The sequence below is a fragment of the Anolis carolinensis genome, chromosome 2 (assembly GCF_035594765.1).
Source record: "Anolis carolinensis isolate JA03-04 chromosome 2, rAnoCar3.1.pri, whole genome shotgun sequence".
Taxonomy (NCBI): Eukaryota; Metazoa; Chordata; class Lepidosauria; order Squamata; family Dactyloidae; genus Anolis; species Anolis carolinensis.
Window position 1 is genome coordinate 103,973,768 of NC_085842.1, and position 27,497 is coordinate 104,001,264.

The 27,497-nt window shown below is 41.9% G+C and overlaps 1 protein-coding gene across 1 annotated transcript in view; it reads right to left on the minus strand.

Annotated features, from left to right (window-relative positions):
• The window catches only part of tgfbi (transforming growth factor beta induced), a 72,308-nt gene extending 47,269 nt beyond the window's left edge, over window positions 1-25,039 (minus strand). Inside the window, exons 1-2 of the mRNA XM_003223941.4 lie at window positions 24,846-25,039; window positions 16,958-17,056 (exon numbers count right to left, since the gene is read on the minus strand). Coding sequence (XP_003223989.1) covers window positions 16,958-17,056; window positions 24,846-24,967 — 221 coding nt within the window. The 5' untranslated portion in view covers window positions 24,968-25,039. The remainder of the gene's footprint in view (window positions 1-16,957; window positions 17,057-24,845) is intronic.
• Between the last annotated feature and the right edge of the window lie 2,458 nt (window positions 25,040-27,497).

Below are 27,497 nucleotides of genomic sequence, written 5' to 3' on the forward strand. Positions count from 1 at the left end.
AGCAGTATCTTTGATTTTTCCCTGCCACTACTTTTGTTAGTTGTTCCATATTGATCAGGCCATTTCTCCCAGGCTATACTTCCAAACAAGCAAATTTCAGAAAAGGAATTATATTTTGCAGAGCATTATACACCTCAGTAAGAATGTTCATAACATGCTCAAGAATAGGAATAGTGATAGGTAAAGGTAAAGGTTTTCCCCTGACGTTAAGTCCAGTCATGTCTGACTCTGGGGGTTGGTGCTCATCTCCATTTCTAAGCCAAAGAGCCGGCGTTGTCTGTAGACACCTCCAAGGTCATGTGGCCGGCATGACTGCATGGAGTGCCGTTACCTTCCCACCAGAGTGGTACCTATTGATCTACTCACATTGGCATGTTTTCGAACTGCTAGGTTGGCAGAAGCTGGAGCTAACAGCGGCTGCTCACGCCGCTCCCGGGGTTTGAACCTGTCAGTCTGCAAGTTCAGCAGCTCAGTGCTTTAACACACTTTGCCACTGGGGCTCCTTAGGAATAGTGATACTCTTGTCATTATTGTGCCTCCGCAAGACATCCTTTAGTTTCTTCCCTAGTTAGGAAGGTTTCGCCTATATTGTAAATAAATGTTGTGGAAGAGATCCAAAGTTAGCCCTTTCCCTTTAAGACATCCCCCACCTCTGCCCTTTAAGAATCTTCCCCAGGGGCAGAGTCTCATCACCAGACCCAATTGCTTCCCCTGGAATTGTACATTTTGGAGTTGTAAGGTGTAGAGGACAGCTGGAAAGAAGTACAATTAGTACGTTGAGCATTGGACCTTTATTACTAAAAGACAGATGAACGAAGAACGCGAAGAAGGAACACAAAGCAAAGTTAAGCAGACAGAAGCAAGATTTCTACCTTTTTTAAAAAAGACTCTAATAGTCATTCCCAGGAGGAGAGAGGATTTGAAGTTTGTAGTTTATTAAATTCTTGTTTACTGTTCATTTGTGCATTTCCCAATCTGTTGTCAGATAAATCAAGGCACCTTCCACATAAACAGCTCATGGGAGTAGAAAGGTCACTTATCAGTATTCCAGAGTTCAAACCAGTCCTAATATCTTGTCTAGAAATGAGTAAAAGTGAAAAAGTGAATATAATGATGGAAATGACTATGAAAATGCCCAAACCAGTAATCACTAGTCTTGTGTAAGTCTATAGAATCACTATTCATTGCTGTTTGTTTCATTCGCAAGGCCCCATTTGCATTTCTGAGCACCTCTCCCGAAAACAGGCACCTTTCTGAATGAGCTTTTCCATCCAAGGTCTGAAAAATATGAAAATTTTCAGCCCATTAGTGGCAAAGCAGAAGGGCCTGCCAGGGCCTATATCCGAGCGCTGAGTGAGAGGCGCTAGGCTGTAGGCTTTGCCAGGCTGTAGACCCTGTCTTGGAAAGAGAGTGCATGTGTGGCGAGCAGGCCCAAAGCATCTCCACCGGCAGCAGAAAATCAGCCAACCAAATGGTTACCGTTCCCACTTCCGTTTCGTTTAAATTATATTTCTATACCGGAGGGGGGTGTACCGTTTTGTGCATTCCAAATGAACAAAACGGTACGGAAATACGAATTAAACGGGTGAAACAGTAACCGGGCCAATGACTAATAATCACACAGAAAAGAAGTCATCACTACAGTAAAGGGGCTTCCAGACAGCAGGAGTGAACATGTTAAAGTAACCAATTTTTGCCCACATTTGGGTCTCCACATCCCACCCCAAATCCTGGATTTTTCCTTGTGGGTAGCCAGATAGTACTCCCATTGTAATCAAGATAGCAGCCAGCCACCCCAAATCCCAAATTTATATCCTAAAACTTACCTAAATGGGCTGGCAGGTACAGGGTCTGCTTGCCTTACCAAAATAGCACCTGAAAAGATGGAAGGGGGAATGAGGGATTTCCCTCATTCCCCCCTCCCTTTCAGCCCCCACAGGACCCATATCCCATTAGACCCAGGCTTTTCAGGAAGGCCCAAATATCTAATTAATTTGGGATAAAGCAGAGTTTTCCTGCTTTGTCCCGAAGTAATCCTCTTCTACCTGATGCCTCGTTTGCATGTCTCAGGTAAAAATCCGACAGGGCCTGCATTTTTGGGCCCTGTCTGGAAGGGCCCGAAGATCTCACAAACTGCAACAATGCAGGCCACCAAAACATGCCTCTTTGAAAAACACTGAAGCTCCTCTCAGAACATTAACATTAAAAAAAAAGATTCAGACAATTTTTTTCACCATCCTATCTCAAATGCAATTTTTCTCACACTCCAACCTAACCAAGTCCAGTTCCTACATACCCAAGCTAACTGAAATAAAAACAAAAGTGAAAGTAATATGATGTAACTTTGGGATGCACCAGACAATGGAAGACAAAAGAAACCAGGATGGCACATGCATCTGAAAGTGTCTGGCTTGAAATTATACATGTCAGTGGATTGCTGAAAGGAGTTTCCTTGAGAGGAGAGAGAAGGTTATCCATCTGTTAGAATAACAACACTTTTTCTTCATCACAAATCTGTGTAACCATCTTATGACTGAAAATATATAGTGCAGTGGGAGAAAGAGACAGAAGTTTAAGGTGCTAAAATGGAATGTGATATGTTTCAAATTACCCCAAGAGTAAGCAAAGCAACTGGTACTACTTGACAACAACTTGTCAAATATGATTTCCCCCATCCATTAAGCAAGTTGGAAGAATGTGCACACTGCCCTACACTACAACTTTTTATGCAAGTAGCAAAAGGTAGATGGATGTGCTTATTGTCCGTGAAGACCTGCACATATTCTCAATGTTCGAAATATTTTTAAAACAGATAATATTGAAACTGTCCAACAATGGGAGAGGCTGTAAACAGATTTTGCTCTCATCAGCTTTTATATTTTTCCTCCAGCAATGAAAATCCTGATGTTGGTTCCTAACAGGACTTTTAACATATTTCTTTCACAATTTACAGTCAAGAGCCTGTACAAACCACTAGTATACTCTAGTTGACAGAACTGCATTCTGTGCTTATGACTAGAGGTATCTATGTCTCATAAGTTCATACCAAGGGCATTTGTCCTGTGCCCACTAATGTCTACTAACCATTTTATCCCACTTTCTTAGGCATGAGAGGTAAGCAAAAATCTTTCTGATGACATTTGGATTTGAAGACAGGAAAAACAGGCATTAGAAGGTATGAGGAAAGTCTCTGCTTTTGTTGGTCATATTGCTTCCCTTCTCCCAATGACATTTAGAAGCCAAAGTTAACTTGCAGTACATTTCTGAAGGAATTTAAAATAAGCATGAACAACCAGCCAAATCAGATTCATGGGGTTTGGCATTATAAATCCCACATGTTTTGATTTGATAAACTGTATCTGAGATTCATTTCCCAGAGACAAGGAAAGCTCTCCATCAACCAAAGGATGTGCTATAAGAAGCAAAAGCAGAAAGGCAATTTTTAAATATTCAAACTTATGAAACTCCAAGAGTGGAATCAAAAACACAAAGAATTTCTGTCCTCCATGAGATCATAAAACTGAGCAGAAGATTACATAAAGAAGCTTAGCTGAGAGAAAAATAAAGAGAGAGCAGAGACCATTGGGGTTTCCAGGTCAAGTGAGGGGCATGGTTCCTGTACCTTTAAGGGTTGTGTAGGAAAGGAATTTCATCATATGTTGGTTGTTTTGCAAGTAGAACTTACTGAAAACCCTCACCTCTATACAACAGGAGTCCTGTCCCCTCTTTCACTTGGCAAACGTAGGCTGGATCTACACTACCCTATATCCCAGGATCTGATTCCTGGATTATCTGCTTTGAACTGGATTATATGAACCCCCAAATAAAATCTAGATTATCTGCTTTGAACTGGATCATATGGCAGTGAAGACGCATATAAACCAGTTCAAAGATGATAATCTGGGTTATCTGATTTGATAATCTGGGTTATATGGCAGTGTAGATTTAGCCATGGTGACCTTTTCCAAAACAGCAGCATCTATACTGCGCATAGCTACCATGCAGACACCCTGGGTTAAAATTTGAATACCCATTAAAATATTTTGGGCTCCCAAGGATGCAACCAAAATGGAGGTGAGCCTGGACTGAGTGACTACACATTGGTCCCATTTGCTTCAGAAAAGTGCTATGGACATGTTATCTCTTAATTTACTTATTGAATAAAATAAAATAAAATTGAAAGTTCTTCATATGGCCAAATACTCCAAGTGCAGAGAGGAAACAGCGAAGCTTCCTTGCATGAGGTAATCTTCAGGCTAGAAGTGGCTGACTATCTCTATGGGGCCCAAATCCAATTTAGTGCTGCTGTTGAGCCTTCTATTTGAATTATTATTAGAAATAGTTCTGCAATGTTTTTCATTTACAGAAATCACTAAGTACAGTAGAATCTCACTTATCCAACGTTCTGGATTATCCAACGCATTTTTGTAGTCAATGTTTTCAATACATCATGATATTTTGGTGCTAAATTCGTAAATATAGTAATTACTATGTAACATTACTGCATATTGAACTACTTTTTCTGTCAAATTTGTTGTATAACATGATGTTTTGGTGCTTAATTTGTAAAATCATAACCTGATTTGATGTTTAATAGGCTTTTCCTTAATTCCTCCTTATTATTGAACATATTCGCTTATCCAACATTCTGCTGGCCCGTTTATGTTAGATAAGTGAGACTCTACTGTAGTTTACAATGGCATCTCAACATCATTTATAAAAATCCAAAAATAAAATAATATATGAGAGTTCCAAATATGGCAATTAGCTTATGGAATCTCATTTATAATGATCTAGAAACAAAGGTATTCTGTGGGATAGTTTGTGTTTCTGTGGGAGAGAATTTTAACAGGCATAAGTAATTTTCAGTCAAAGGGTGAAATCTAACAGAAGGCAAATATAACAGATATCAGAGGAATTTACTCATTTCCCCTGAGATATCCAATTTTAGAAAGTTACATAACTCACCAAACAGAGCTCTTCTTTTACTACACAGTTAATAAAATATGATGATGTCACATTTGCTGTCACTGCTTGTACGCCAATTTATCCGCAATTTATCCAAACATATGCTAACAATTATACTCAAGTACAAACCTACTTCTGGACCAGATGTTCCACACCAGGACTACCAGACCTGATTTTAAAACATGGAATAACCAAGCAAATGCTCTGTGAGCAGAATAGGGTTAGATGCATATTCTGTAGTAGCAATGCTACATACTTGCCAAGTATTGACTTGAATATAGCACTTTCCCAGGGAATAAATTGCTATCGTGCATCTGTTGCAACAAGAGCCTTTGTGTAACATAGCAAAATGCTCAATATATCAAAGTAAGCTAAAATCTATTATTTGTACTTAAGAAAAGCAACCGACAAGAACATAATGACTCCTATAATTTATTTCAAGTTGGTTTGGCAACCATGATTCATAAGACCAGGTGGGGTTGGAGATAGGGCAACCCCATACCAGAGGAAAGAAAATGGAACATGTACCAAGCCTAAACTGAAAACAATGAAAGCCGGAAATGAAACAGGACAAGCTTTTGCCCTAATGCACATCACTAGTGCCTACAATTTATCGGAGGACTACTGATAGTTCCATATTAAAACAATTCCACTGAATGTTTACAGACAAACTAAACATATACTATTTGGCTGCTATACCCAAGAGACAAATGAAGGAGTCAGGGACATTCTTAGATGTCAGAGATGAAAGGATAAGTTTTAGAGGCTGAAAAGTAGGATAACTTGGTAGCCTCCTTCAGATAAAAAATTTCTACAAGGAAGCCCAAAGGAAATGAGTACCTGGTAGCTTCCTATATGTTTTCCATTAGGAATACATAGCTCCTCAATATTTCACAGATGAAAACTGGGACACATGTGTCCAAGCAACATCAAAGTGTGGTCAAGATGGCAAAAGTTATTACTGACAAAGAACACACAAACTAGGAGAATAGTTTGCTTCCCCATCCCCCAAAAACAAAAGCAACAGTTACAAGTATGGTCCCTGCTCTCCTCTCCTATTCCTGTCCCTGAATTGCTTGAGTGAAAACTACTTTTGAATTTTGAATTTAGTGCATAGTTTATATACATGAAGCCAAGAACAAAAGGGGAAAGTGGAAAGAGAAACTGGGAGTTTCAGAGTAGTTGAAAAGTAGAATGGCAGAGGAACTGCCCTTGCTAACCAGATCAGTTGGAAGGCAAGGGATGCTGAGCATAGTCCTTTTGTACTAAATAATTCTCTGAATTAGAAAGGTCAGTGGTTCTCAACCTGTGGGTCCCCAGGTGTTTTGACCTACAACTCCCAGAAACCCCAGCCAGTTTACCAGCTGTTAGGGTTTCTGGGAGTTGAAGGCCAAAACACCTGGGGACCCACAGGTTGAGAACCACTGTTCTAGGCAGTTCTATGTTCCAGTTGTAGCTGCATACATTTCCATTCAACAGCTCACTGACCAGGAAATGAAAGAAAGAACTAATGCTTCATAATGCCAACTGGAAAAAGCAGGTTTTGATAGATCTCCCAGTCTATCAGAAATCAGGGAAAAATTAGCTGTAGAGAAACAACAGAGAACCACATGGCTCTTGTGTACCAAGAAGGCAAGTCACTGTTCAGGATTTCCTTATATATATGAAAAGATATCCCAGTTCTGATCTTGCTTTGGGGATAAAACATAACAAAAACACACACATTGAAATATTACATTATTATATTTAATATTCAAACATGCTTCTAAATGAGATTACTTTCTGATCCTCCTAGCCCAAGAATTAATGGTAGATCACAATACTTATTTTATTACTTGGGCAGCTCTTCAAAATAGGCTATGCAATAGTAGTTTACTCATGGCACCTTACAGTTCAGCAGGGATTTTTTTTAATTGATGGTCCAAATATATAACCTAATATTTTATGGATACAACCTAGGCAGACATACCTAGTGCCATATATAAAGAAAGAGAGAAAATGTACAAACTAACCACTCTTTTTTACAGATCTTTTAAACATCAGCACTAACATTCAGCAATGAGACATCCAGAGGGAAACATGGGGAAGGTAATGTCAGACAGGCAAATGTTTCTAATTACCTGAGGTTGTGCCTGTATCAGTCATGCATAACCACTAGACTCAACTGGGACTCCACAGTAGACAAGATGCATTAACCACAAAAGTGCTGAAATGAGCATTTCATTTTACAGTGGAAAGAAGATACTTTAAAAAAAGAAAAGAAAGATAATCTTTAGGAACAAAGCCAATGAAATGTTCCATTACTTCATAGATAAAATGCATGGATTCCAATATGTATGGTTCATAGCCAGAGATTCACTTATGTTGGGAAAGCTGAGGTTTGTTACGCAGCAGAAACTATGCACCCTACAGAATTGATCTTTCATAGAGAAAGAGTGAGGTAAGCACAATGTTGGGAAATGGACTGTCATTCTTGAGCCCCAGGACACCCCCCTCAATGGGATGGCAGAGTGGTGTATGGGTCACAGCCTTCCTAGACCTTCTAAACTAGTCTGTTGTCTCCATTGCAGTGTCAACTGCAAAGAAGCAAAATTAATTGTTTCAGGTACCTCTGAGTTGTCATGGACAGCTTATTTTCTGATCAGGGCTAGAATCACAATTACAATCTACCTCTTCAGGGATACGGACCTATTAAAATGATCTATCCTCAGCCTTAGAGTTCTATATTTGGTATCACGAACACGCCTGCTAATCTAACCATGGCCCAGCGCTAATGACACAAATGCTCCCAAACATCTTCTCCAAACCATTACCACTCAGTCTTCCTGGAATACAGAGATCTTCAGGAAATTGAAATGGGAAGTATGGTGACTAGAGCACAGATGATGGAACACTCGAATTCTGTGTGAATTCGAGAGCAGACCTTTCTGTTCCTATAAGGTGGCAATATGTGCATTAACCCCTTTCTCAATTTCCTGGACATTATTAATTACAGACCAGTGTCTAATCTTTTTTAGGGCAAGGTGATTGAGAAACAAGTTATCTCAAACTTGTGGCAGTCTTGGATGACTCACACTTCCTTTACCCATTTCAAACTGGCTTTACCAGCTGCACCCCTTCCTAGAATCAGAGGAGCTAAAGATGGTGGTGCACGTGCTAGTAACCTCAAGGTTGGACTTCTGTAATGCACTATACATTGGGTTACCTCTGTATCACCTTCAAAAACTCTAATTAGTTCAAAACATAGCAGTAAGACTGGTTAGAAGAACTTTTGGGAATGAACATATTACACCTATATTATAGGCACTCAACTGGTTGCCCATTAGTTTCCGGGCAAAGTAAATGTGGTTTGGGCCCATGTTACCCATAGGATCACCTTCTCTCATATAATCTACTCCATAATTTAAGTTCTCTGGGAGGCATTACTTCAACCAGCCAGAATCTAACTGGCAACCGTCTCCCAGAATACTTATTTCATCAGCTGCCCATGACTTTCAAATAACCTGCTGGAAAAGATCTGGCAGCTAAATGAATGCTAGAATTCAAGACAAAATTGAAGACGTACCCTAGTCAATCAATTTTAAACAGTTAAAGTTAATTTTAAATTTCCATTTTATTAGTATTGGTATCAATCTTTGTTCTGTGTATTTTATGCATTTTAATAGTATTATATTTTATCTTTTATTTTAACTATATTGTACTGCACCTTGAGCTATGAGAGGTGGGCAACTATTATTGCTATTATTATTATTATTATCTCAGTTCATATATGGCATAGCTGAGTATCTGTACCAGAAATCAAATCACAACGTGGAAGGCTACTCCAAGATTGGCATGAGTCTGCTGGCACGCTACAGGTGCTATGAGACATTCCTGTTCAGGCATGCCTGAGAAGGGACTGAACATTCTGGGATGTTATTCTGGTATTCAGTATCCTAGCTCTATATATATGCACCTTGAGGTCACCTGTTGATTTATGTTCACCCCATTATTTTCACAGGGGTTTCTTAGCCACAGAGGAGGCTTTTACAGTTCTTTCTTCTAAAATATAGCCTACAGCACCTGGGATTCATTGGAAGTCTTCCCTCCAAAATGCAAACCATGGCTTACCCTGCTTAGCTTCCAAAATAGGATATTGGTGCTTTCAAAGTACAGTATGTAGGCCCTTTTAAACTAGAGTAAGTCCACTAAAATCAATGGAACATATTTAAGTGATAACTAACACATTCATTTCAATAGTTCTATACCAATGGAAATGACCACTGCATTTAGCCCTGTATGCTTAACTACTGCATATACTCATGTATAAGTCCAAGAGCTTATACATAGGTCAATATAAATTCTGTACTGTAACACTGATCAAAAACTACATTGGCAAAAGGTAAGAGCTTATCCTCTCTCAAGAGAACCTAAAAGAAGCACCGACTTCTGCAGTCTCTCTGCTGTGATACCATGCTTTGTCTTTTTGAATGTCTGCCTGGACAAATGATAGTGATTCTCTTATGCTTTGTCTGAAATTAATCATTTTATCATTTCTGTGTTTCTTTAATATTCCTCCAGGATGGACTTAGCCTTCACTTTTCACCACTCTGCTCACTCTACATAGAGAAAGTTCGTGCCTTTTTTGTTAGGAGTTAATAATATACCTTAATTTTTATCTTAAAAAGAGGGAAACATCCCCTTCTCTTAGTAAAGTGATGAAAGGTCTTTTTGAATGCCTGGGCAAAAGAAATGGTGTGGGAATGGCCAGGTGTGTTTAGCTCACGGTAGTGGTTGAGGAGGGGGACAGTTTTCCCTCTCCACAGAATGACCCTTTACTTATCATAACAAAACAAGTCATAACAAAACTGACTTAGACATGTGATAGACCTTTACTTGAGTATATATGGTAATTCTACTCTAACCAACATATCTGGAGTATGGACCCTGGCCTGACCCTGTATCAGTGGGGTAACTGCTAGTCCTGTGCTCCTATTTGGAAAAGTTTAGGAATACTTGGCCAACACTACTCATTTTCCAAATAACATTCAAGTTAACATATACTGAAAACAGTTTTGCTACTTCATGGCATTTTCATCTCAACATATTTTATCAAAGCTCAAACAAGTTTGTGCAAGATGGACAGCTTACAGTACAGTTCCAGCATTGCTATATTGCTGAATTATCACAAAATGTATTTTTGGCCCCACAACTCATCACAAAGGTGTTTGGCAAATCTATGCTGAAGGAAACTATGTACAAGTTAAGAGGCACACCCTCCACCTGGTTAGTGCAGACAGAAACATTCTTCTTGTCTGAAACACTGATTGCACTAAATATTTGAATGGAGGCAGAAGATGCCCCCCTCCTTTCTGCCATGAACAAAGACAACCACTGGTGAATCACTAGAGTTTATATTTATAACGACATTCTCCCCAACACTTTCTTTTTCCTAGGTACAAAGGCTTAGTTTGCATTCTTGATGTAAAGTTTTCAATGGCTGCTTCTGAAGGTTAAGCAACAAAGTTTAATCACAAAATGAAATGAACAACTGATCCCACAATCAAAAAATGGTAAAAACAAATGCAGTGACAAACAGTCAACTCTGACTATTAAAACTGGATTGCACAATATATCCTAATCCTGCTCAGGCATTCATCTGAATGCATGGAGGAATAATACTGTGAATGGGAAAGTGGCATAAGCCACAAAAGTGAATTAGATATTTACAATTGAGAATGAAAATATTAAGGCGTGGTAACTGCATTCAGCTGAATACAGAACTATCCAGGTTGGATGCCCTACCTTATCATGGTTCCTAATCATGTTCAACAAAACAGAGTTAGAAAGAACTTTTTAATCCTTTAAAAAGTTGAGAGACACAGTGGCACCTGGGGATATGATTTATTTAAGGATCCATGACCACACAATTCATTAGCTCCTCACACTTTCAGGAAAATGTCTTTAATGTAAATGTCCACATTATACTACTGATATATCCAAATAACACTTTGTTATGGTGCCATCCTATGTTGAGGTCTGCAGTTTTGTAAAAAACAAAACAAAAAAAAAACGTAGAATTCTCTGGCAAATCTAATACTGTAGTTCAATGGTGTGCCTCTGACAAATTACAGATTCCAGAATTCCCTAAATTGGATCCATGGCAATTAATGAAATCAACGCACTATGATTATGTAGTATAGAAGTAACCAATGCCACCCAATAACTTCCTAGATTTGTTATAAAACAACTCTTCCAGTTTATGTCCACCAGACATGATTATTAGAAGAGTTTTATAAATAGGAAGCCACTACCAAGAAGGCTTTATCATCCACAAATCTAGATGCTCTTCCAGGCAGATGTGCAAATAGGGTTTTCAATACTGAACTCAGAATGGGGATAGATTGGTAAAGGGTATCTTTGTTTGTTTTTACAGGCAATTTATGGGCCCTGCTTGTGTAACTTAAGACACTAAATGTGTAGGAAAGGAAGTTAGCATGTCTTCCACAGTTTTCATGGCATTTCCCACAACAATATGAATGCATACAAGTTGTATGCATGCAGGGTCGTTGCTTGTGCAGAGACTGTATGCACAATTTGTGAATACACAGATAGCGGAATTACAAAAGCAATCTCATTTCATTCTGTCACATGTAGACCTCTGAATAAACATATGATCATACACTGAATGAAGAAGAATATTATTCCACCCTGATTAGTAGTAGAAAAATATGGCAAAGTTAAGCAGATAAATTATGTATTTATAAATACAAGCAATTGTTTTTCCAAAAAAAACTGAGCAGTGGATACATGAGTAAATCATCTAGGGGTCTACAATGGTTGATTAATGTATGTACGTTCAATACTTTGGCTTCATAAATACTTTATAAATTTAAACCTGTATAGATGAACAGCCCATTGATGACACCATATCACGAAGGACATGACAGGGCTAACTCAACACATTGCTATTCCAACAATTATGTGACAAGAATAGGTTGCTCAATGTGCAAAGTCAATCCAAAAATTTTACTTATAGGGTGCCCAAAATAATTTTTACAATTTCAATACAACTTCAAACTGTAAAGACAATTTTCAGACACCTTGTATTTTAAAAAATATTTCCAACCCACCATATGCTACCACTCATAAAGAGTTAGGAGTTACAACAAATGCTCACATTACAATGTGGTGACAGACAAACAGTTCCTCTATAAAGTTTGAACCACCTGTGAAAAGGGGTGAAATTATTAGTCTCCATGGCCTCAGTAAAACCAGCCAATCAATCAAGCCTTTAAAATGCTAGGTGAGTTCAGTATGTGTGTGCGTGGGGGGGGGGGGGGCAAGACTATAAACTCAGATAAAAATGTTGGTTTGATGGAAGCTACCTACATGGAAAGAGATCAGGCCAAATCATGACTGTGTTAGTTAATATTGTGTAGTGAATATGCAGAGTCAGCATGGAGATAAATATTTAACTTGTTGTATACAAAGAAATAGTTGTATTAGTCTCAAGCAGTAAACCTCTGATCTTGTAGCCTTCCTAAAATTGAGCAGGAATGGGGAACCTTTTCATTGTGACTATTGCCTCATGGGAAAAGGCAACTGGATGCTGGAGACAATGATAGCCATGGTCACAGCTGATAGTAGTTGGCGCAACTGCTTTGCCTACACACACATCTTAAAATTGAGAGTTTCATGAACAAGCATTCCCTCAATGCCATATTTGTCATCTATAAGGATCCATGTGTGGATGAGGATGTCCATGGCAGCAATATGCTTAGATCCTGTTATCCATTTAGATCAGGGGTCCCCAAACTAAAGCCGTGGGCCGGATGCGGCCCTCCAAGGTAACTTACCTGGTCCCTGTCCTAAACTTTAGACTTAGGGTTGACTTAAGTCTGAAACTACTTGAAGCCACACAACAACAACAATCCTAATTTTGGACTATTTCATCATGTTTTTCATGAACTATTTCAACGTATTTTTCATGTTCATCATGTTATTCTTTTACTAACCCCATGATCCAAATATCTCTTCATCCCAAAGTGTTTGTAAATCCTAATTTTGGACTATTTCATCATCGTTCAGCCCCCCCCCCCCCAACAGTCTGGGGGACCGTGAACCGGCCCTTCACTTAAAAAGTTTGAGGACCCCTGATTTAGATTGTGGGATTGTCTGTATCCCTTTTTGGACTGCACTTCTATCATGCAGAAGCAATTTTCAGCAGCAGGCACACTGCTGCACTTGCCCAGTCTTCTTAGGTTATCTGATGTAGGAAAGCAGCAACTTCTGATAGGACCATTGGCTACATTTATTTGTTTCATCCTGAAAACTCTTCAATGACCTGCAGTTTGTGGACCAATGCTGTTCTAGCCCTGGGAAGAAAGAAGACTTGCAACTTTTATCCCAAGAAAGAGGATCTGTGTGCTTTTAATTCAAGTCTTTTCAATGAGTTAAAAAAATGCTGAAATCATGAACGTGAGGGAATGCCTCCCGCACAAGCCTGAAGGAAATACATGCTCTCTGCAGACACATTCAGCTACTTCAGTTTATCAGACATTCCCCTTAACTCCTGCATTTGTCTTGGCTTACACAGAAACTTTTATTCATCCCGATTGCTGACAAACATTGAAGTCACTCAAGGGAAATTAGCTGTCTGGAGTCTTTCATGAATCTTTTACACGTTTGTCTCATCCAGTCCCCCAAATTTCAATTTTCTGGAGCTGGCGTGACCTTGTGGAGGTTACACCTTCCTTAGAAGACTAGCAGACTTCTGCTCAAGACTGGCAGTCTGCCAGCCCAGTCCCCATGCCTAATGAGGAGCAGGCTGCCCTTTGCAAGAGTACGTGTCGAGGCCACTTTTATACGAAGCTATAGGCAACAACGCGGATTGAATGCTAACATCTGCAGGGACAGGCTTCAGGTTGATTTGCAATTCTGTCTGTGTCTGGAAGGACTGGGGCAGGGAAAGAAAGGCAAATAGTTTTGCATTTATTTGCAAATATTTGTATGCAAATTTGAAGGGTTTATACATCCAGTACATTAAAACACAGCAACACAAAACACATCAACACATTTTTAAAATCATGGGAATAAATATAGTTACCATAATCAAAGAAGACTTGCTTAGATAAGTATGGTTTTTAACATTCATCAAAAACAAAAGACATTTGGAGTATAGAATGAACCCACCTATCCATGAGACATACAATGTCTGATGTGGATATGTGAATGTGTTGATAATAGCAAAACCTATTGAGAGGAAGGGCTTCTGGCCAAAAATGCCATAGACTATGCCGGAGGACCTAGAAAATGCCCAGTGAGGACATATTTTGTCATATGTGGATAATGAACTGAGGATACCAGGATTCAAGGATTGTTCTGTACATATTTAAACATTTGGCACTGCCAGGTGAGCTGCAAACAAATGTAAGAACCTCTCTCCCCACCCAAAAAAAGAAATGCAAAAACCGCCCCCCCCCCCCCAACACAGACATAGACAATCCAGATGCAACACCAAAGTCTACCTCTCCAAATGTATCTCCTCCTACAAACCACCTCAGAGTCTGAGATCGTCTGGGGAGGCCCTGCTCTCGGTCCCACGTCCTTCACAAGTGTGGTTGATGCAGATGAGAGATAGGGCCTTCTCAGTGGTGGCCCCTCGGTTGTGGAACTCCCTCCCAAGTGATGTCAGGTCAGCCCACTCCCTCCTGGCTTTCAGAAAGAGAGTTAAAATCTGGCTTTGGGAGCAAATCTTCAAGAAGTAGTTGTGCGATACGTTTATTTGAAATCGTGCAATTGGCTCTGGATTGGCTTTAGACCTTGCTTTTGGACAGGCCCGGTCTAACACGGAAGCCAATTACCTCCGTGTTGGGTGCCATGGTCCTGGGGGCGCTGTCGAGCCCCCAGGAGGCAGGGCCAGGGTGCGCAGCGTGAGAGGCGGGGCCAGGGCATGTGGGCGGGAGGCGGGGCCAGGGCGGGAATGTCCAGCCAGCCTGGCTGGTCCTTCACCACGGCCTGGAAGTACTTTCCCGCTGTGGTTTCTGTCTGGGCCAGGCCGGCTGGTGGCTGGACCAGGGCACGCGGCGTGGGAGGTGGGGCCAGGGCATGCAGCGCAGCCTGGCCCAGCCACCAGCCGGACTGGCCCAGCCAGCAGCCATGGCGAGAAAGTCCTTCCAGGCTGTGGCGAAGGCCCAGCCAGCTGGGCCAGAGGGTGCGGTGCGGGAGGCGGGGCCAGGTCTGGCCCCGCCTCCCACGCTGCACGTCCTGGCCCAGCTGGCCTGGCCCAGCAGCCCAGCCGGCCTGGCCCAGCCAGCAGCCGTGGCGGGAAAGTCCTTCCAGGCTGCGGTGAAGGCCTAGCCAGGCTGGCCGGACATTCCTGCCATGGCCCACGTGCCCTTGCCCCACCAGGAGGCATGGACACGTGACGCAGGAGGCATGGCCGCGCGATGCGGGGTCAGGGCGCGTGGCATGGGAGGAGGGGCCAATTCTGGCCACGCCTCCTGCAGCACACGGCCACGCCTCCCATGGCGTGCAGCCATGCCTCCCGCGATGCGCGGGGGGGGGGGGGGGCAAAACAAAGTTTGCCTACAACTTTAAATTACCTCGGGCCGGTTCTGCTTTTGGATGCTGTGTCTTAATGTTGGATTGTATTTAAATATGTTTTTATGTATGCTTATTTTAATATTAACTTTTTTATGTTTTATGCTGTAGGCACTATGTAGTGTCGTTTGTAAGCCGCCTTGAGTCCCCCCAGGGGTTGAGAAAGGCAGGATATAAATATGGTAAATAAATAATAAATAAATAAAGCATGGTTAGGCAGTTTTCATATCTGGTCTTCCTCTCTCAAATACCCATAGCAAGCAAAGGCCCCATCTACACTGCCACATAAAATCCAGATTACCTGCTTTGAACTGGATTATATGGCAGTGTAGACTCATATAATCCAGTTCAAAGCAGATAACCTGGGATCAGATACCGAATTATATGGCAGCATAGATCCAGACAAAGAGTCCTCCCAGTCCTATCTAGTGATGCTGGGACTGAACCTGGGACATCCTACTCTACCACTGAGCCATGGCCACAGGAAATCACAGTCCTCCAGTTTTTGTGATATGATTTTATTTTTCTGAGCCCAGTTTGTGTCTCTACCCATCAAAACAAGATTGCAAGCCAAAACCACAACCAATTTTGCAGGCCAACAACAAATCCCATTTTGCCAGTTTGGATCAAACTGTACACACTGAAGCCCTAGCAAATCCTCTTTTTTAAGAAGCCAAACTGCTCATCGGCTACCAAAGAGAGAAAGAAAGGGTACCAGGCTGTACAGGACATGGCTCTTGTCATTTTAAGCCTGGACAGATTGAGAAGCAGGACAAGGTACTGCAATATCTGTCACAGTCGATGAAGGTCTCTGTCTAACCTTACCTTCCTATGTCAAACTATTGGCCACAGCTCTTGCCTATCCAGTTGGAAAGCAGGGTGTTTCTGCCAAGATACCATGGACAAGAACAGAGCTTGGTGCTCCTGTGTTGCCCCTCCCTACTCTCTACCAAGCTGTCTTTAGAAGGTATCCGCTGCAAGTAAAAGTTTGAGTCTATAAGGGAAGAAAGGTACCTTTGCCCAGCATCACAGAGTTTTATGGTACCTTGTCCTCAATGTGTTTGGTCTTAACATTATAAGAGCCCCTTCTTATAGCTAACTTGGAAATCTTAAGAAAGAGAGAAGTTGCAAAAAACATGGAAGTGTCATCAAAATCATTAGTGGTACAGTGTTTGGACCTGTGGTCAGAAAATTTACTTCTTGAGAAGGTAAGTTCTTAGTTTCTCCCAATCAGATGCTGGCAAATAAATTTTGTGAGTTTTTTGGGGGGTTTTTTTTAAGCATTTTTCCAAGCTCTGTCTTGACCTTGCAGATAAAAAGAATCACAGACCTCCTATAAAGCATCTTAAAGTCATGAGATTTCCACTTCACAGAATAGTCTTTGAAGTCTATTAGAAATACTTACGTTGATTTTCCACAGATTTTCCTTTGGTACCAAAGTTTGCAGTTTGGCAAGTACTTCCTGTTTGTTCCAATCAGCTTCAGCACAGCACACACATTGGGACTGCAGAGAAAGGAAATGATGAGAGATATTTTGAATTGCCTCTTCATATCTTGATGTTCAACGATCTCTTGTAAAAAATATATATATCTTAATATAAGCACTGCATTTCTACCAGTCATGGAATGTGTTGTCGAAGGCTTTCATGGCCAGAATAACGGGGTTGCTGTGAGTTTTCTGGGCTATATAGCCATGTTCCAGAAGCATTCTCTCCTGACATTTCACCCACATCTATGGCAGATATCCTCAGACGTTATGAGGTTTGTTAAAACAGTTTCCAACATATCTCACAACTTCTGAGGATGCCTGCCAAAGATGTGGGTGAAACGTCAGGAAATAATGCTTCTGGAACATGACCATACAGCCCGAAAAACTCACAGCAACACATCATGGAATGTTTCAGTTGTTAATATTATTGCTCCAGTAGCATAACCCTTGCAGAAGATCTGAATGCAAAATTACTCACATATATTGAGCTAAAAGGACCCCCCCCCCCCAACACAAACACACACTCACATATACACACTTACTATGCCAGGTGTTGGGTGAAAATAAAAAAAGTTGACTTTTCTTTCCTATGATAACAACAACAGTGATTTCAAATTATCCAATTCCAATTGTACATTTTTATTAGGGCAAATGGTTCTCAAAAATACCACAGGAATAAATGGGTTTCTTCTTGAAATAACCACCAAGCACTGCTACTCAAATCAGTTGTACCAAAACAAAGATTCCTCTCAAACAAAAATTGTTGAAAAAATCAATTTCCATGTTTTAAATGTAAACAAATAGACAGTGATTTGGCTATCTAATCATACCCATCCTCCATATCCACAGATTCAGTCATCGATATCCATGGATTCAGTCATCAAGACTGATTTTAAAAAAATCCAAGAAGCAAATCTTGATTCCTGCCATTTAAATAAGGAGCAGCATTTTACTATACCACTGTATATAATTAAACCTGAGCATCCATAAATTTTGGTATCCACAGAGAGTACTGGAACCAAACCACAGAGGCCCATTATACTGTGGCGGAATTTTTAAAACGTTCTCTTTTTTTTCTTTTTTTTTGATTTCTACATGATTTAAGGAGTTTTATTTGCAAAAGTGGTCTTCCCAAGCTTTACTATGGTGGCCTCACAATACGCCTTGTTGTACCAAATTCTTCACCCATGCTTTCCCACCCACACTGCATTTGATACTGTCAGCACAATGAACACAATGAGGTCTTGCTTTCCATTTATTCTTCTAAGGCTTTCTGTATGGAGGCATCAGCTCACGTGTGATCAGCATGGGGATCCATCTCATTGCCCAGCAGTCTGTTTACAGGCCCAAAGTATATGGGCACAGAGGGGAGGATTTAGGATTCCGGAGAAAATTATACTCCATGGGAAACATGTGGTAGTGGCATATGACATATCATTACCATTACCCTATATTTAATTGGCCCTTTACATTTAGGGGTTTAACATTTGTGGATTTGATTATTTGCCATTTTGATTATTATGTTCTTGCTAGGAACCTTTAGGTCAACTTCTGGCAGAGATTGATCAAAGAGTCATGCTGGAGGGCCTAGAGCAGTGGTTCTCAACCTTCCTAATGCCGTGACCCCTTAATACAGTTCCTCTTGTTGTGGTGACCCCCAACCATAAAATTATTTTGGTGCTACTTCGTAACTATAATTTTGCTATTGTCATGAATCATAATGTAAATATCTGATATGCATGATGTACTTTCATTCACTGAACCAAATTTGGCACAAATACCTGATATGCCCAAATGTGAATGCTGGTGGGGTTGGTGGGGGGGGGGGGGAGATTGATTTTGTCATTTGGGAGTTGTAGTTGCTGGGATTTATAGTTCACCTACAATCAAAGAGCCCCTTAAGCACCTTGAACCTCACCAGTGATAAAATTGGGCCAAACATCCCACACACAGAACCCCCATGACCAACAGAAAATACTGTATGGATTTGGGTTCCTAAGACCATCAGAAATATGTGTTTTCTGATGGTCTTTGGCGACCTCTCTGAAATCCTCCTCATGACCCCCCCAGGGGTCCCGGCCCCCAGGTTTAGAAACGCTGGCCTAGAGATTCCTGGGGAGATGTTCTCTAGGTTAAAAAATATTTTATTATTAATTTGGCCTTTTACTACTTTCTCTGGGGCCCTCCACTCCTAATCTCCATTAATGTGGAGGGCCTACTTCAACAACCTGCACAAAACTGCTCAGACACTGAAACAGCAGATGCTAGGGACCCATCTCTTCTTTGCCCCTATTTTTATGTCTTCCCCTTGGTATCTCCTCCTCCTACTTGTGGTTACATATCAACAAGTGAACTAGAAATATGTTGATATCTTTGGCCTAACAGCTACTAAATCTGGGATGGATTTTACTATGCAGCTTTACAATTTGTCAGTCAAATGAGTAATCCAATTTGCTTCCTTTATAGTCCATTCCTTTCATCTCCTGCATGTATCAGCCTGCTTTGATTCACTTTTGTTTAGTTTTAGCATGTGTAAGAAGTTCAACTGAATGCTATTTGGCTCATTTAATTCACTGGCAATCCACAGATGTTTCTAAACTGTGCTACACAAAGGGCTTATACTATCACATGACATGTACACATGTTTATGACAGAACGTCCAGATTGCAACCAGGTGTTTATTTATATAGCAGGCTGGTGTGCCACTAGGCAGGCTGAGCACTAGCCACTTCAGAAGAAGCGGGTTGGACTGGATGGCCCGTGAGGTCTCTTCCAACTCTACAATTCTATGATTCTATAAGAAATTATTTAGGAACCAGGACACATTTAACGCAGAGAAGACATAAGTCCCTTCTCCACTGCCATATAAAATCTAGATTATATGCTTTGAACTGGATTTGGTAGTGTAGAATCAGGCTGCATTTATTCTGCCATATAATCCAGTTCAAAACAGATACTTTTGGTTTTATATGGCTTTGTAGACTGGGCCTCATATAATGCAATTCAAAGCAGATAATGTGGAGTATCTGATTTGATAATTTGAATTATGTGACAGTGTAGAAGGGGCCTGAGACAGTATCTTTTGTTGCTGCTGTTACATGTCTTCAACTCAAAACTGATACATGTCAATTATATTTTAGGGTTTTCTTTATAAGATCATTCAGAAGAGGTTTGCCATTGTCTGTTGTACTACAATTTTTTGGGTCATCATTGATCCTTTTGAAACAAAGTTTGTTTAGCTGTATGGCTGGATATGGTGTGACTTGGTGACCCACTGGCACTCCTTTTCTGAGTATTTGAAAATCAGCTAATAAACTATGGTTGCTATTCCGGGACAGAAAACAATGGAATGAGATATCTCAGATATCTTCTGGAATGAGATATCTGAGATAGGCAAGATTTTGAAAGATCATCAATTAGATGTAAATGCCAAATGGTAATTAGAATATAAGAATTTAGCTTTATATAGTATTAATTGTTATCACTTGCCTATATATTGATTCTGACCTCATGATTTGATCAATAGGTTTTCTTGGCAGGATTTATTCAGAGGGGTTTGCCACTACCTTCCCTTGAGGCTGAGAGTGTGTTACTTGCCCAAAATCACAGAATGTGTTTGCACGGCTGAGTGGGGATTTGAACTCTTCAAAGTCCTTGTCCAGAATTCAAACCAATATATATATCATGTTTCTTTCCATTCTATTTCAATTCACATGGAAGACAGTATTAGTAGTCTTTTATAGTTATGTTTTTGAAATTGGTGATAGTTAAAGGTAAAGGTTTTCCTTTGACAGTTGGTGCTCATCTTCATTTCTAAACTGAAGAGTCGGCGTTGTCTGTAGACACGTCCAAGGTCATGTGGCCAGTATGACTGCATGGAGTGGTACCTACTGATCTACTCACGTTTGCATGTTTTCAAACTGCTAGGTTGGCAGAAGCTGGGGCTCCCCAGATTCGAACCATGGACCTTTCAGTTAGCAAGTTCAGCAGCTCAGCGGTTTAACCCGCTGCACCATTGGGGGCTCCCTTTATGATATTCATGACAATACACAGTATTATTACCTCAAGTATTTTTGAACTGTGAGATGGAATTCCAGAAACAATGGAATGGGACAGGCCACCAGGAAAAGTAGGGAAACCCTGTAAAGTTAGGACTCTACCAGGGGAAACTATGGCCTAAATCAGATTGCATACCCTCCAGCATTTGACAGATGAAAACCAGAACACCTCTAGCCAGGCAACATTGCAGAGTGCTCAGGATGACAAAGGCTTTTAATGAGGAAAAACAGACAAACTAGGAAAGGCTGCATCAGTTTGCTTTTGCTTCAGCCTTTTGGCAAGGACAAGATTTTCTCCTCTCCCTTTCCCCATTGAGTTAACTGAGGCCCCTTCTACACCGCCAGAAAAAAAAAATAGATTATCTGCTTTGTACTGGGTTATATGGTGGTGTAAACACGTATAATCTAGTTCAAAGCAGATAATGGATTGTCTGCTTTGGTATTCTGGGGCCCCTTCTGCACAGCTGAATAAAATCCCACATTATCAGCTTTGAACTGGAATATATGCCAGTGTAGACTCAGATAACCCAGGGCCCTTCCACACAGCCCTATATCCCAGAATATCAAGGCAGAAAATCCCACAAAATCTGCTTTGCACTGGGTTATCTGAGTCCACACTCAGATAATGTGGGATTTTCTGCCGTGGTATTCTCGGCTATAGGGATGTGTGGAAGGGCCCCCAGTGCAAAGCAGATATTGTGGTATTTCCTGCCTTGATATTCTGGGTTATATGGCAATGTGGAGTGTAAATTTGCTTGCACTTTAAACTCAAGTTTGCAATAATTCCAATAAACTGAGGACAAGGTGGAAAAGTGAGAGGAGAAGGGGGGGAAACTGGGACAACGGAAAAGGGAGGGATTGGGACCATTCTGTCCAAATCAGAACAGCTGAAGAATAAAATGATTGCCAATTTCAACTGGAGTAAAACCTATGAATCTATTATGGAATGGTACGTTTAGAAGAGTATAGCAATAAATGCCATTGTTTCAGTAGATTCACTCTAGTTATGATTAGGAATTTGATTTAGGACCTAATGTATCTTGTAAGACTATAACTAACCCACAATAACTCTGGGGCAGTGTGCAACTATTCTGGCAATGTCATTTGGACAGAAAGCAGTAGAAAAAACTGTGCTTTGTTCTTACACTTTCAGATATGCTCCTATAAGAAAGAATTGCACGAGACTTCCTTCCAGTGTGAAAAAAATGAACAGCCTTGTGGCACATGGAAAATAACACACTTATTGCTGAATAAAGGTCAGAGTCCACTGATCCACACATCAAGCAGCAGGCTGTTTGCAGACCACTTTTTGCAAAGATCTCTTAAACAGATGGCTAGTGGGGAAATCCATGCATACGCTAATAGAGACACTGAATAAACCGAGGCCTCATCTACACTGTCATATAAAAACCCAGACTATTTGCTTTGAATTGGATTATATGACAGTGTAAACATAATCCAGTTCAAAGCAGATAATCTGGATTTTATGGCAGTGCAGATTCAGCCTGAGAAAAGAACAGAACTGAAAGGGTGAAAAACAATAGGCTTATTTATACTTTGCCTTTTTCAAAGTAAAGTAAATGTTGGCTAGAAGTTTGTCTGGACATCAGATTTAACTTTGGGTGTCATGGCTCAATGCGATGGAATCATGAGAGTTGTCGCTTGGCAAGCCTTCTCTCCCAAGGAGTGCTGGTGCCTCACCAAACTACAAATCCCAACATTCCATAGCATTGAGCCATAGCCATTAAAGTGGTGTTGAACTGTATTAAGATGCACCATTGATACCTTCTTGAGCCTTTTCTTTTGCTGTGTAAAACATCATACAAGCCACATAGGACTTTCCTGTGTGCACTTTTAACTCTCACCATTGTGCATATAACTAACAGCACCTGGAATTCATTGGTGGTCTGCCATCCAAGCACTACCAGAGCTGATCCTGATTAGCTTCCAAGATCAGATGGGATCTGTTGTTTTAAGGTCAGTGAGCCCCTTGAGAAACAATTATACCCATAGGATTGTTGTGAGTTTTCCGGGCTGTGTGGCCATGTTTCAGAAGCATTATCTCCTGATGTTTCGCCCACATCTATGTCAGGCATCATCAGAAGTTGAGAGGTCTGTTGGAAACTGGGAAAGTGGGGTTTATATATATGTGGAAGGTCGAGGGTGGGAAAAAGAACTCTTGTCTGTTTGATGATACCCATAACTCTGGCTTCACAATTGATTGCCTCCTGCTCAGAGCCATGCTTTCAAGGAAAACTGCCAATGTTTGTTTTTCGCCACCTCTATCCAAACAGGGCAGCTATAGCACCCTCTACTCTACCATCCTTTAAGGATGCAATGCACACAGACCTTTCCTCCAGGCATTAAAACAAGGTGTGCATTTTGAACCTTAACCATCCTACCCAAGTGGTCCAATATTGCCATTGCTTTCATGTTGTTGTTTATTGTTCAATTGTTTCCTACTCTTTGTGACCTCATGGACCAGCCCACGCCAGAGCTGCCTGTCAGCAGTCACCACCCCCAGCTCCTTCATTGCCTTTATAGCAGTGGTTCTCAATCAGTGCGCCACAGCCCAGCAGTGGGCCATGAGAACGAAAATCCAGTCTGCGAAACTCCTTCCTCTTTATTTATTTTATTGATTTTATTTCCGCTGCTTTCCGCAGAGCTGACCATTGCATTGGATAGATCACATCAGCTCTAGATGATTAAATATGGTTTTCTGTGGGCAAACACTTGGCGACTATTGGATGATATATGTTCTGTATCAGAAACTAGAACTGATGTGGTCTATCCAATGCAATTTTCTGAATCTGTACCCCAAATAACCAAACCGGATCTAAAGTTGACTAAACTGATTTGTTACCCTTTTGGTACTAATGTTGGATAGTGGTCCCTGGTCAACGTGGCCCCTGGTTAAAAAAAGGTTGGGAACCACTGCTTTATAGCTTAGGTTTTACTTAGAGTGCACCTATACTGCAGAGGTAATGCAGACTGACCCAACTTTAACTGCCAAGGCTGAGCATTACAGGATCCAGGGAGTTGCAGTTTGACAAGGTCTTGAGCTTTCTCTGCCAAAGAGTGCTGGCACCGCCCCAAACTCAGGATTCCACAGCACTGAACCATAGCAATTACAGTGGTGCCAAACTGCATGAATTCTACAGTGTAGATCAGGTATGGGCCAACTTGGGCCCTCCAGGTGTTTTGGACTTCAACTCCCACCATTCCTCACAGATTCAGGCCCTTTCCTCCCCCCTCCCCCCCCGTCAGCTGCTTAAGGAAGGGGCCTGAGGCTGTGAGGAATGGTGGGAGTTGAAGTCCAAAATACCTGGAGGGCCCAAGTTGGCCCATGCCTGATGCACCCATTCATGCCTAATTCTTTGAGCCTTCCCTTTCGCTGTAAAACAGTTTTTCAGTTTGACACCACTTGAAGTGCCATAACTCAGTGCTACAGGATCCAAGGAGGTAGTAGTTTGACAAGCCTTCTCTGCCAATGAGTGGCGGTGCCTCAGCAAACTACAACTCCCTAGTGTCAAACTGCATTCATCCTCGAGCGCAGATGCACCTAAAGCAGGGTCCCGCTTGGATCAGGGGACTCACTGTGCGGAAGAAACCTACTTCATCTCCACAAACCCTTGAGTCCAGGATGAGACAGAGGGAAATGTCCTGGCACCCAAAGGCGTGGCGGGATAGCGTGTTCTCAGGTGGAGAAACCTTCCCCTTCCTCTGCCCAGCGCGGGGCTTCTTACCCTTGATGCCTTCCGCGGATCCGGCTGTGATGCAGGATCTGCTGGTAAGGGGCCCTGGAGGCAGCCCACGACACGGACAGCCACAGAGCCAAGGCCAGCGGGCACAGCAGCAGGGAGCGCATCGCCGCCGAGGAGGAAGGGGCCAAGTTCGGAGAAAGGCGACCCGGCGGGACAACGCAGGGAACGGAGTGAGCTGCTCTCCGCCTCAGGAGCCCTTACTTACAGAGGGGGAGGGGGCGTGGCCACCGGGAAGGGGCGTGGCCAAGCTCCCTGAGCGATTTTGTGGATGTGGGGCGTGGAGGTCCCGACCCCAGGCGATCCCCGCGTAGAGGAGCGGGCGAGGAGAGGAGGAAGCCCAGCCCGGGGTTGTGGATGGAGCCTTGGCCTGGGACTCCAGAGACCAGGGCTCGAGTCTCTTCTGAGCCATGGACGCTCTTTGGGCGACCCTGAGCCAGTCGCGCTCTCTCAGCCTCAGAGGAAGGCAAGGGCCAGCAAGGCTTGCCCAAGTCGCGACCTGCAAGCACACCGCAACAAGAAGTCTGTTCCAAGCGCCAGGAAGCGCCCCCCAGATGGACCCTTGGAGCGAATCAAGGCTCTGGTTGAAAACTGCCTCCTGATCCCCCAAAGTCACTTGGATCCTTTTGCATCTTTTCTTTCTCCTTTGTTCTTTCCTCATTCTTTGCTGTAGAACAGGCATGAGCAAACTTCGGCCCCGCCGATAGGCTGTTAGGAATGGTGGGAGCTGAAGTCCAAAACACCTGGAGGGCCCAAGTTTGCTCATGCCTGTTATAAGCAAGGCCTGTTTGGAAAACCTTAAACAACACAGTCCCCCGACTCCCTTAGTGTCTTGGTTTTTATCTTGTTCCTGGAGTTATTTGGGGCGCTGATTCAGAAAATTGCATTGGCTAGGCCACATCTACTCTAGTTTCAATACTCCAGAAGACAGGAGCAGAATTCAAAATGATCTTGAACAAATTAGAGAGATGGGCCAAAACTAACAAAATGAAGTTCAACAGGGACAAATGCAAGATACTCACTTTCAGCAGAAAAAATGAACGGCAAAGATACAGAATGGGGGACGCCTGGCTTGACAGCAGGATGCATGAAAAAGATCTTGGCGTCCTCGTGGACAACAAGTTAAACATGAGCCAACAATGTCATGTGGCAGCTAAAAAGGCCAATGGGATTTTGGCCTGCATAAATAGGAGTCTAGTGCCTAGATCCAGGGAAGTCATGCTCCCCTTCTATTCTGCCTTGGTCAGGCCACACCTGGAATACTGTGTCCAATTCTGGGCTCCGCAGTTGAAGGGAGATGTTGAGGAGTTGGAATGTGTCCAGAGGAGGGCAATTAAAATGATCAAGGGTCTGGAGAACAAGCCCTATGAGGGGTGACTGAAAGAGCTGGGCATGTTTAGCTTGCAGAAGGGAAGGCTGAGAGGGGACATGATAGCCATGTACAGATATGTGAGAGGAAGTCATAGGGAGGAAGGAGCAAGCTTGTTTTCTGCTGCCCTGGAGACTACGATGTGGAACAATGGTTTCAAACTACAGGAAAGGAGATTCCACCTGATCATTAGGAAGAACTTCCTAACTATAAGAGCTATCCAGCAGTGAAACTCTCTGCCCCAGAGTGTGGTGGAATCTCCTTCTTAGAGGCTTTTAAGCAGAGGCTGGATGACCATCGGTTGGGGGTGCTTTGAATGTGATTTTCCTGCTTCTTGGCAGGGGGTTGGACTGGATGGCCCATGAGGTTTCTTCCAACTCTGTGATTCTATGATTCTAAGTCTTGCTGAAGTCATGACCTGAAAGCACACTGCAACAAGAAGTCTGTGCCAGGAACCTGATTATTTGATACAGCTATAAAATCAGGGGAATCGTAGTGGGGGAGGGGAGGAAGGGAGGAGGGGAGTGAACGGTGGGGAAGTGGTGGGGATGGGGAGGGGTGAATAAAAGAGAAAAGGAAAGAGGGAGAGGAGAGAGGATCTATGGGGCAATGAGATTTATGGGTGATAGAGTATAATCTCCTGGTGGTCATGCGGTTGGATGTGAAAAAGTAGTTATGAGTTCTGAGAGGTGGGGGGACCTTCTCTTCATATGACATTATTGTGGTTGCTTGGATAGTCTAATTCTTCTTTTTCATGTGTCATTTCCTCGGTCTGTATCCATCTTTTTCTTACTTATTCTTCAAATGTTGACCAATCTGTTTCTTTTATTGGTTTTCCTTGGTGTTTCATCATCAAAAATGTCAATCTGTCCATGTTCTTTATTTCCCATATCTTCGATATCCATTGGTCAACTGTAGGGATCTGGTTCAGTCTCCATATCTTGGCAAAGACTATTCTGGCTCCTATAACCAGGTAGTTTAAAATCTTTTCCTCATTTGTGTCTAGCTTCGAATTAGTTAGGCCCAGTAGATATAGTTCTGGTCTTCTGTTGATCTTCCAATGTCTCTAGCCCATTGAACCATGCTTTCCTTAATTTGCTCCGTCTTGGTGTTCCACTCCAATAGTTTCTTGTAGAACTTTGTAATTGCCTTGTTTTCGGACTCCAGTATTTTTTCCCAATCTGAACCTTTCTTCATAAAACCTTCTTGTTTATCCTTGTTATATTGCTCCTTTATTTGCCTGTAGTGGACCCATTATAGTTGTCTAA